Here is a 12,153-nt window from a genome sequence, read left to right as displayed (position 1 = left end):
CCCACTTAAAAAGATGAGAGAGGCCTGTAATTTTCATAATAGGTACACGTCAACTATGACAGACAAATTGAGATTTTTGTCTCTCCAGAAAATCACATTTTAGGATTTTTTATGAATTTATTTGCAAATTATGGTGGAAAATAAGTATTTGGTCACCTACAAACAAGCAAGATTTCTGGCTCTCACAGACCTGTAACTTCTTCTTGAAGAGGCTCCTCTGTCCTCCACTCGTTACTTGTATTAATGGCACCTGTTTGAACTTGTTATCAGTATAAAAGACACCTGTCCACAACCTCAAACAGTCACACTCCAAACTCCACTATGGCCAAGACCAAAGAGCTGTCAAAGGACACCAGAAACAAAATTGTAGACCTGCACCAGGCTGGGAAGACTGAATCTGCAATAGGTAAGCAGCTTGGTTTGAAGAAATCAACTGTGGGAGCAATTATTAGGAAATGGAAGACATACAAGACCACTGATAATCTCCCTCGATCTGGGGCTCCACGCAAGATCTCACCCCGTGGGATTAAAATGATCACAAGAACGGTGAGCAAAAATCCCAGAACCACACGGGGGGACCTAGTGAATGACCTGCAAAGAGCTGGGACCAAAGTAACAAAGCCTACCATCAGTAACACACTACGCCGCCAGGGACTCAAATCCTGCAGTGCCAGACGTGTCCCCCTGCTTAAGCCAGTACATCTCCAGGCCCGTCTGAAGTTTGCTAGAGTGCATTTGGATGATCCAGAAGAGGATTGGGGAGAATGTCATATGGTCAGATGAAACCAAAATATAACTTTTTGGTAAAAACTCAACTCGTCGTGTTTGGAGGACAAAGAATGCTGAGTTGCATCCAAAGAACACCATACCTACTGTGAAGCATGGGGGTGGAAACATCATGCTTTGGGGCTGTTTTTCTGCAAAGGGACCAGGACGACTGATCCGTGTAAAGGAAAGAATGAATGGGGCCATGTATCGTGAGATTTTGAGTGAAAACCTCCTTCCATCAGCAAGGGCATTGAAGATGAAACGTGGCTGGGTCTTTCAGCATGACAATGATCCCAAACACACCGCCCGGGCAACGAAGGAGTGGCTTCGTAAGAAGCATTTCAAGGTCCTGGAGTGGCCTAGCCAGTCTCCAGATCTCAACCCCATAGAAAATCTTTGGAGGGTGTTGAAAGTCCGTGTTGCCCAGCGATAGCCCCAAAACATCACTGCTCTAGAGGAGATCTGCATGGAGGAATGGGCCAAAATACCAGCAACAGTGTGTGAAAACCTTTTGAAGACTTACAGAAAACGTTTGACCTGTGTCATTGCCAACAAAGGGTATATAACAATGTATTGAGAAACTTTTGTTATTGACCAAATACTTATTTTCCACCATAATTTGCAAATAAATTCATTAAAAATCCTACAATGTGATTTTCTGGTGAAAAAAAATCTCATTTTGTCTGTCATAGTTGACGTGTACCTATGATGAAAATTACAGGCCTCTCTCATTTTTTTAAGTGGGAGAACTTGCACAATTGGTGGCTGACTAAATACTTTTTTTTCCCCACTGTATGCTATACAGTGAGGGAAAAAAGTATTTGATCCCCTGCGGATTTTGTACGTTTGCCCACTGACAAAGAAATGATCAGTCTATAATTTTAATGGTAGGTTTATTTGAACAGTGAGAGACAGAATAACAACAGAAAAACGCATGTCAAAAATGTCATACATTTCTCAATCAGAAAGATTTCTGGCTCCCAGGTGTCTTTTATACAGGTAACGAGCTGAGATTAGGAGCACACTCTTAAAGGGAGTGCTCCTAATCTCAGCTTGTTACCTGTATAAAGACACCTGTCCACAGAAGCAATCAATCAATCAGATTCCAAACTCTGCACCATGGCCAAGACTAAAGAGCTCTCCAAGGATGTCAGGGACAAGATTGTAGACCTACACAAGGCTGGAATGGGCTACAAGACAATCGCCAAGCAGCTTGGTGAGAAGGTGACAACAGTTGGTGCGATTATTCGCAAATGGAAGAAACACAAAATAACTGTCAATCTCCCTCGGCCTGGGGCTCCATGCAAGATCTCACCTCGTGGAGTTGCAATGATCATGAGAACGGTGAGGAATCAGCCCAGAACTACACGGGAGGATCTTGTCAATGATCTCAAGGCAGCTGGGACCATAGTCACCAAGAAAACAATTGGTAACACACTACGCCGTGAAGGACTGAAATCCTGCAGCGCCCGCAATGTCCCCCTGCTCAAGAAAGCACATATACAGGCCCGTCTGAAGTTTGCCAATGAACATCTGAATGATTCAGAGGAGAACTGGGTGAAAGTGTTGTCAGATGGTGGTCTTTGGCATCAACTCAACTCGCCGTGTTTGGAGGAGGAGGAATGCTGCCTATGACCCCAAGAACACCATCCCCACCGTCAAACATGGAGGTGGAAACATTATGCTTTGGGGGTGTTTTTCAGCTAAGGGGACAGGACAACTTCACCGCATCAAAGGGACGATGGACGGGGGCCATGTACCGTCAAATCTTGGGTGAGAACCTCCTTCCCTCAGCCAAGGCATTGGAAATGGGTCGTGGATGGGTATTCCAGCATGACAATGACCCAAAACACACGGCCAAGGCAACAAAGGAGTGGCTCAAGAAGAAGCACATTAAGGTCCTGGAGTGGCCGAGCCAGTCTCCAGACCTTAATCCCATAGAAAATCTGTGGAGGGAGCTGAAGGTTTGTTGTTGGTCCTCTGTAGCTCAGCTGGTAGAGCACGGCGCTTGTAACGCCAAGGTAGTGGGTTCGATCCCCGGGACCACCCATACACAAAAATGTATGCACGCATGACTGTAAGTCGCTTTGGATAAAAGCGTCCGCTAAATGGCATATTTATTTATTTATTTATTTATTTAAGGTTTGAGTTGCCAAACGTCAGCCTTGAAACCTTAATGACTAGGAGAAGATCTGCAAAGAGGAGTGGGACAAAATCCCTCCTGAGATGTGTGCAAACCTGGTGGCCAACTACAAGAAATGTCTTACCTCTGATTGCCAACAAGGGTTTTGCCACCAAGTACTAAGTCATGTTTTGCAGAGGGGTCAAATACTTATTTCCCTCATTTAAAATGCAAATCAATTTATAACATTTTTGACATGCATTTTTCTGGATTTTGTTGTTGTTATTCTGTCTCTCACTGTTCAAATAAACCTACCATTAAAATTATAGACTGATCATGTCTTTGTCAGTGGGCAAACATACAAAATCAGCAAGGGATCAAATACTATTTTACCTCAATGTACTTGTGATCCACAACGGCAGCTAATTGTTTCATTAATTTCGTGAGCTACATGGTGGCAGCAAAGGTCAGATGTATACATGTTTCCATTTGGGAACTTGAAGACTGATGAAGTATTTGTTATTGCTTGCCAATAACTTTTCTTGTTGTAGTGAAACATAGACACAACATTTTGGAAATTTATGAGGCTGAGATATGAAAGGAAATATAGAAAGGATTTGTTTACATCTGAACGGACAGAAAATTCCTCATATCTGTCTATGCCGTGCACAAAGAAGCATCATCAACACCTTGTTTACATTTGCATGCGTGCTCTGGGCCCAGACTGTGACATCATCTCATATCATTCTGGGTTTTGTGGCACTTAACATAAATACAACATAATCAAACCAGTAGAAATAGTACACATAAACAATGGCTCCCTAAGGCAGACCATTACTTTTTCATTTTGCCCGCGGAATGTACATTATTGTGGAAAGTAACACGATTTGATGGCACTTAACTGCAGGATTATATCCATCAATTGTTCATGAACAAGTTCCACCTCAAGTTAATGAGATCCTTGGATGCAGGCCACAAATTGAGGAGAGGAGGAAGCTGAATGGGAAGAGCGTCCTATTTGGCTACTGTGCTGTTGCATCTTTAACAGGCGGACAGACCGATGGATTGACAACATAGACAGACTGACAGACATACCTAACTTCACTATTTATCCACTTCAGGCACCTCCAAATGAAAGCGGCTTGATTTCCCAGCAGTGAAGAGATAGCCGCCTCAGAACAATAAAAGCCTGTGACAACATGCTAGGGAAGGGAGGCGTCTTCAATTTAACAAGCTTTCATCTATCAGTGTTGTCTGTGAAGTAGCGCTGTTTTGCTTTGTTTACTTCCCATCTTGTTGAAGAAGTGGATGTGTTGAGACACAGGTTATTTCAACCACACAGATTGTGTCACATCACTGTCCAGTATATCAGGCCTGGCTAGATGACCTTTAATCCACCTGAGCTACATACGTGATCACCCAATGCATCTCATTTGGGTGTCATGGCATCTTTTGCGACCCCCTGTTTTGCACTCCAAGGCATTGTACACAACCACCTGGTATTGGTGGCTTGGATCTCAGGTTACACAGAGCACCGTGTAATAATCAGAATACCTCTCCACAAATATTGGCTTAATTTCCCCTAACTCTCGCATAAGACCTACAGTGGCGAACCAGCGAGCATACACAAAATGATTGTGGATTTACCTAATTGTGCTCCATCAACCATGTCGCCTCTTTCCCCCCTCTTTTGTTGTCTCACGTCACTCATTTGTTCCTACCCTCTGTATTGATGTTGGGCTGTCATAAACAGCAGTGTGATTGTGCATTACATTGAGTCGGGCTAGATTGAGTCCCCGAGATCTAATTTTTGTTATCGGGGCTTAGCTAACTGTGTTTGCGTGCAATGAGCTGCCAGCTGCGATAAACAGACAGTTATACATTTTGAACATTATGCTGTTTGGTTTTATTAGCAAAGCAGATCATTATACTTTACATCATAATGGTTATAAGGTGCAAATTGGGTTGGGCTTGGCCCGGTAATGCATTTTGAGGAATGGGTTCGGAGGGCTTTGGTAATCTAGGTAATTCTCCATTAATTCTGTTGCAGATCAGAGAAATAGCTACCTCACTTCACCTCGGCAGAGCCGCCTCGGGGCAGTACGCATCGGCCCTAATCGGGGGTCTTCTCCAACTCAATACAAATGACATTAATATGCATGTTATTATTGCTTTAAATCATTGTCAAAAAGGCGGAATAAATCATTGAATTATGGCCCTTTAACGCTACAAAATGCTCAATGCGTTTAGTTTTATTGACAGTCTGGCGGTGAGAACAAGTAATGCTAATTACATAATCTGGCTGTGATCAGGGGGTCGTCCTCTGCCCCCATCACTGACAAACAGTCTCATCTGTACTGGATCATTTGCTGTCTCCAGATACTTTTGTGGTTTATAGCCAATTATCTCCTGCGATCCATTATCGATTACAGTGTTATCTTTCTTTCATTGCTTAATCTTTTTGCGTTGCTACAGCAGGCTGCGTGGGGCCTAGAAGAACACTGCTAGACCACAGGACATAGGATGGATGATTCTTCATTTGCCTGTAAATTAGCATTTAGTGTTACAAAAAAGAGGGCCGTGTTGATTTGCGATTCCACGTCTCATGAGTAGATTCTCCAAAGAAATAACCAGGAAAAATAGAGACTGTGCTAGAGACAATGATTTTCTCCATATCCAATCATATTGTGGAGATGATCGTTTTCCTCAGAGACAATGAAACCAATACCACCAATGACTTGTTCATGTTATTTTGATGTGTGATTGGACATCTGTTGGTCTGGCACGGGACCATGTATGTTGTCTGACTTTTCTTCTTCTATATCCTAGCTGGGTGAACAACTTTGGCCATGAAGGACTGGGCCTCCTCTTGGATGCATTGGATAAGTTGCTGGATAAGAAACAGTAAGCATCTCACGTTACAATGACTTCTCCTCTCTCAATACGCCCTTAATACTGTCTAACTCTATTCTCCTCTGTCATATTCTCATTCTTCTCCTTTCTCCTGTATTTTTCAGGCCAGAGAGTATAGACAAAAAGAACCAGCACAAACTGATCCAGTGTCTCAAGGCCTTCATGAACAATAAGGTTTGCACGGGTTGGGTTGGTCCAAGGCTTTCATTCAAAAAGTTTTACTTTCAGTGGTTTTTCTCGATTCCTCAGTGTTTTCAGGTAGCCATATATCAGGATTCAATTGGCACCCAATGTTGGCCCTCAACCACTTGAACAATCATTGTGATCTTTTTTCCGCCTTTTACATCGGCTCACTGTAATTTGAAGAGGGAAGAGAAGGACAGGATGATGCAGAGGTGGTTCTGTATTCACCTTGAAGTGCTACAAACTATAGACTGAAGTTCTATAGATTCAATGCCTCAATTTCAATGGCAAAACTGAAAATAATTCAGTTTTATTCACATTGAAAGAGTGGTAGAAATGAAATGAATGAAAAGGGATATCATTTTATACTGAGTATGTAGGCATCTCAAAATCCTGTATGGTGAAACCAGGTTGGCTGTTTTTCCTATCTAGAATGGATGGACTGTGACGAGTGCTATTGGGGCGGCAGGTAGCTTAGTGGTTAAGAGCGTTGTGCCAGTAACCGAAAGGTCGCTGGTTCTAATCCCCGAGCCGACTAGGTGAAAAATCTGTCGATGTGCCCTTGAGCAAGGCACTTAACCCTAATTGCTCCTGTAAGTCGCTCTGGATAAGAGCGTCTGCTAAATGACTAAAATGTTAAATGTAATTGTGGACAAGTAAAGCGCAGCTAATTTGCCATATTCAACCCATTGACTCTAAGTATTTCATTATTCCTTTTTGGGAAGCAGCACTGTCTCATTTTTGGAAAATAGCACATTTCAAGGATGGATGAGCTATTGCTATTGCTACCCTTTAACAAAATCCCCATATGTGGTCAAATATGCCCATTACTTGTGTCCGAGATAGATAGATTTAAAGTTAGGGGAGGACTTTAAGTATTTGTCCCAACAGCCCTGACCTGAATTGGCTTAATACATCATATTCTCCATTTTCTCTGGGTCTTTATGTCCCTCTTTAAAGAGCATTAGGGCTAACTATTACTTATATTAGAGGTTCTTTGTAGTGGTTCCTTTTTTAACTGTACATATGAGCGTTCTCCATGAATGCAAATGCTCTCATTCAATTATTCCCAATGGACACTTTTTATTTTATTCCTCTCTTACACGTCTTCTACAGTATGGACTGCAAAGGATTCTGGGAGATGAGCGGAGCTTGCTTCTCCTGGCCAGGGCCATTGACCCCAAACAGACCAGTATGATGACAGAGATTGTCAAGATCCTCTCAGCTATCTGCATCATTGGAGAGGAAAACATGTAAGTTCACCGCAACATTCAACACTAATCCACCATTATAATATCCTCAATGTCACACTTCTCTCAGTGCCAGCCATTGTCTTCATTACCACTTCTCCCCCTAGCAACACTAATTTCTATAATCACATCAAGGAAATACATTTGTAGACAACCTGTCACTGGCCCTAGCACAATATATTCTGTGCTCTCATATTACATTTGCAGCGAGGGCGTTGAGATGTACCGGAGCTCTGTCGGTTAGCATGTTCTGATTTAGCAGTTTGGGCTGTGTAATGTATTTAAGTGCTCAGTGTTGTTGACCATGAACACACTGTTTGGTTGACAGAATATAAATTGAATCCAGGGGAGCTCTTTTGTATTGAGCTGGACTAAAATAACAATGGGACTTCAAAGTAGCTCTGCATGCAGCGGAGGAAAATAAACAAACTGACAAATACGAGAATCTAGTTAAAACTGTTTCTCACATCAGCCCCTGCCGAATGTCTCTGTGTGACCGCGGTTTTGGCCCCTGCTATGTTTAATCTAGGAATGTAAAATGACTCGCCTGAAATGAATCTTCTAGTACTAACTAAGCTGCCCTCATACCCAATTTCCAATATACTTCAAAAACACACACACACACACGTGCGTATGTGTGTTGAAGATAACTGTCACAATCCTCCCAATGATCACAGCCCACTTTAAGCATGCACAGCTGATTGACGGAAAATAGAGCTGAGGCCTCACTTTCCGAAAAGAAAAAGTAAAGGTTTGGGTGGTACTGGGTGGGTAGTTTCCTCCCGCATCTTTCCTCTCTTTGCTCCTCTGCCAGACTATTTTGGAGCGAGGGGGGAAGATCACAGGCATGGCTGGGTCGTGAGCCATCCTCCCTCCTTGGGGACCCGTGAACGCTTCAGCGCCCTGGATGGCAAAGAGGAGAGAATCAGAAAAAAATTATGTGCTGAGAAATAAATATAAAACAAGAGCTCTCTCTCTCTCTCTCTCTCTCTCTCTCTCTCTCTCTCTCTCTCCCTCACTCTCTTTCTCTCTGTCCCTCACTCTCTTTCTCTCTCTCTCGCTCTCTCTCTCTCTCGGTTGTGCTTCTCCTGTGTATAGAATATAAAAGCTTGACAGCAAACCATTTCCAACCCCGATGAGAGAGGTCCCGACGACTGATGGCGTGATAAAGCGATGCCAGATAAAGACGTTGCTCGGCATCAAAAAACTTTTGTTTGCTGTTTACTAAAGTGGCTATTTAAACTATCTTCACCTACTTGTGTGCAGGCACATAGCAACAACTTTTTTTAGTGTGAGGCCTTAGTCTGAAATTGCCCAAATCATTACTCAGCAATGTTGCCGTGAGCTTTCGCAACAATAGGTATTTTTATAAATGAGTCCTGTAGCCTTCTCCCTGCAATAATTTGCTCCTGCCCTGGCATCACAAACTGCATTTTATTATGAATAGCTTTTACAATGGATGATATCAGCTACACAGGCTTTCTCTGAGCATTACTAGATCAATGAAGACTAAAGCAGATCAATTGGATACCTATAATGACTCAGGCCAGTCAATTTGTCTTGGGTCCCCATAGAACGTCCCTGATGAAGACAAGGGGACAGATGAGATGATATATGAGGTGGAGGTGTGAGTAAATGTCTGGGGGTGGGGCGATAAAGGCGTTTGTTGACTTTTCAGTCTTTTTGTTTTCTCTCAGCCTGGATAAGATCCTGGCTGCCATGACAATTGCAGCGGAGAGGAATAACAAGGAGAGATTTGCTCTGATAGTGGAGGGACTGGAGAATCACGAGGCCCAACAGCTCCAGGTCAGTATATACAACCCCTATTGGACACACACACACAGTCACAAACTCACACTTCGTGCAAATCCCATTGACAACAGTGTGTGATTTATGCGTGACATTGAGTCATGTACACCTTTCTCACATCTTTCCATTAGAACCTCATAAATATCCACTTCAATCCACAACTCTCTTTCAACCTGCCCTTTACGGAGTAGCACATGGTGCAATTTCTGTATTATTTCAATGCTAGTCTGCTTGGATTCGAGTCATACATCAATATTATGTTTATCAACCTTTCCAAGTTCTAACTATGACCTCAACCTGTAGGCCTCTGAGGCAAGTTGTGGAAAGAAACATATTTTTAAAACTCACAAATATGCACATCACACATAACAAAGTAAAATCATTAGGGTCTGTCATGTCATGTGCAATGGAGAGAACTCGGCTCTAGTCAGTGTCATTCTCTAGTCAGTGTCATTTGACACGGAGGGCCAGGTTGAAATTGACTGTTCTGTCACTCAGGGGTCTACTGTACCTCAGCCCCTGTTGACGGTTACACACATTTCCTCTCCCTTGCCCTCCTGGCTTTGTGTCTGCTTGTCAACCTCTGGCACCTAAGCTGTTTGCTGGGAGTCAACCAAGGGTTCTCTCTCCTGGCCTAATCAACACCACCCGCTTAACTAGAGGAGCTCTACCAGAACTGTTTTACTCTCTTTTAAGGATTATTTTGAGAACTCTTTTAAGAACTCTGAAATATAACACAAGACCAAAAGAGAGATGTTGACTTCCTGAGATGTTTTATCCCATTCTAACAAATATGTTTCTGCTTTTTCTCAGTGTTGTTGAGACGGGTCTCTGAGGACCCAGAGGAAAAGGGCAACCATGCAGCAACATACCTGTCTTTACTTCTGTTGTTTTCCCTTCACTGTTTCTTTCTCTGGCACTTTTTTGCAAGCAGTCTTTTTTTATTTGTAGGTGGGGGGGACTATGGGATGGAGATAAGGGAGGAAGGGGTGATGGGGAGGGAGGGATGGGGGATGGGGGGATGGAGGGATGGGGGAAGGAAGGATGGGGAAGGAGGGATAGGGGAAGGAAGGATGGGGAAGGAGGGGAGGTAGAAATCCTTGGATTGTGCTGGCCTTGTTTTCCTCCTTCATAAAATGTCCGCTAATGAAAAGGGCCACCGCTAATTGTGAAGTAAATTAAACTACCTTGCTGATGCATAAGGTTCAAAGAAATTAGAATACTTTTTATAAACCTTGTGATGGTGCTGTGGAGCCTGACTTTGTTAATGTGATTAAAATGGGTTTTGCTGCGGTTCGGGCTTTGCTCTCTCCGCTGCAGAGAGAAAGCCAGCATGCATCCCGACTTTAAACCGTCCCAGCAGTCCCACTTTTAATTACACTGACAGAAACCTCCTACGGCAAGCATGGCTCACATGATGCCTGAGCTCTCTTCTCGCACCATTGCTAAACCCCAAAAACAAGCACCACAATAACCCTTCTCGAACCAATTCCACACAACAAACATGGTTGAGGTTTGTCTGCTTCGTACAATAGAAGTAAAAAAAATTAACATTGAGGGAGCTTTATGGGCCTAGTCACTCATCCAGACTAAATAACTCTCGAAATAGCTCTCTTCCTTTTGAAAGAAAAAAAATGGAAGTAAAGTAATGGGAGTGAAGTTAGTGACATTTCAGCGAGGCTTCCAGTGTAGCGTCCCTGGTGGGTAGACTTCAGGCTTGGATGCCCAGCTCTTGGTCCAAGGCTCTGGAGGTCCTATTGGAGCGGTTTGATGTCTGCTATGTTGCTGCTGCCTGACACCATTGGCATGTTCTCAAAGCCACGGTCTCATCCCCTTCCACCCCACCCCACCAGTAGGGCTGGTGCAGCACAGAACAACCTTGGAATTCTCCTTAAGCATACTGCTTTCCCGGGGCGTGGCAGGCCTGGCACATATGTAAAGAGTCTCCATTAGCACTGACACGTCCCCATAAACCATAACACCAGGTTCCCTCACTCCACTGGATTAATACAAACCTGTTCGATCCCACTGTCCCCCGGCTATAGAAGGGGGGGAAAACACACCGAAAACAAACCAATGCTGTTCATTCCAGATGGCTATTATTCCCTATCGCCAAGCGAATTCCCACTAATTACGTTCTCCGAGGGCATGAATTGGGCTAGCGTGATGATTGTGTGTGTGTGTGTGCCTGTGTGTGGGTGTGCGCGCGGGTGTGCGTGTGTTTGTCTGTAAGCCTCTCGCCAGGAAAAACACCTACAGGAGGAATCGGTGTGAAAAACAGCCAAGCGACAGCATTCACTACGACCCGTTAAAAAAAAGATGTGGGCCAACACAAACATGCCGATAGAGGTTTTCTATAGGCTACTTTTCACATGTCAATCACGGAGAACCTTCAGCTCCTGATCGATCCGCCTGTGGAAGGAACACTCAGTCTTCTCCTGGTGCTGCTCCCCGGAGCCACCTTACAGCCCATTAAGGCCCATCAGCATTTTCCTCTTCCTCCCATCCTCCCATCCCTCTTCTCTTCCCTAATCCAATAAATCAATTACAAATGCACATCTGGTCAGTAAACTCCCCAGACCTCTTCTCTTTTCCACTTCCTCTTACCCTCTACTTCCTTTTTGCTGCCTCTACACCAGAATCAGACTATGGCCTATCTCTGCTCTCTCCTCTCTCTCCTCTCCTCTCTCCTCTCCTCTCTCCTCTCCTCTTTCCTGTCTTTCCTCTCCTCTCTAGGAATACTTTTTTTTTTTTTGTTGTTTTTGGGGGATATATACACATAAAATGTTTCACACATACACTCCCCAAGGTCTTTTAACTCAATGGTGCCTGCTACATCATACAATAGATTGATACCATACACAGAGGCCATGCATGATAAATCACTATATCACCATTTCATTTCATGTTAAGTAGAATGAATGCCATAAATGCGTTCTCTCTAACAGTCTCTCTGGCATGTGTGTGCTGGACAACAGGTGGCCTGCATGCAGTTGATCAACGCTCTGGTCACCTCTCCGGACGATCTGGACTTCAGGATACATCTGCGAAACGAGTTCCTCCGCTGTGGCCTCAAGAAGATCCTACCGGTGAGTTACAGTACAAGGG

General features: G+C 43.7%; 1 protein-coding gene across 3 annotated transcripts in view; it reads left to right on the top strand.

The window, feature by feature from the left end:
* LOC121540695 (protein diaphanous homolog 2) overlaps window positions 1-12,153 on the top strand; it is a 677,119-nt gene that overhangs the window by 184,212 nt on the left and 480,754 nt on the right. For all 3 annotated transcript variants that reach the window (XM_041849734.2, XM_041849750.2, XM_041849742.2), the window contains exons 7-11: window positions 5,720-5,794; window positions 5,908-5,977; window positions 7,103-7,239; window positions 8,934-9,042; window positions 12,024-12,134. In XM_041849734.2, coding sequence (XP_041705668.1) covers window positions 5,720-5,794; window positions 5,908-5,977; window positions 7,103-7,239; window positions 8,934-9,042; window positions 12,024-12,134 — 502 coding nt within the window. The remainder of the gene's footprint in view (window positions 1-5,719; window positions 5,795-5,907; window positions 5,978-7,102; window positions 7,240-8,933; window positions 9,043-12,023; window positions 12,135-12,153) is intronic.

Source organism: Coregonus clupeaformis, chromosome 3, assembly GCF_020615455.1.
Source record: "Coregonus clupeaformis isolate EN_2021a chromosome 3, ASM2061545v1, whole genome shotgun sequence".
In the NCBI taxonomy this organism is placed as follows: domain Eukaryota; kingdom Metazoa; phylum Chordata; class Actinopteri; order Salmoniformes; family Salmonidae; genus Coregonus; species Coregonus clupeaformis.
The sequence above is the reverse complement of the archived record's forward strand: the minus strand, read 5'-3'. Positions and strand labels throughout refer to the sequence as shown.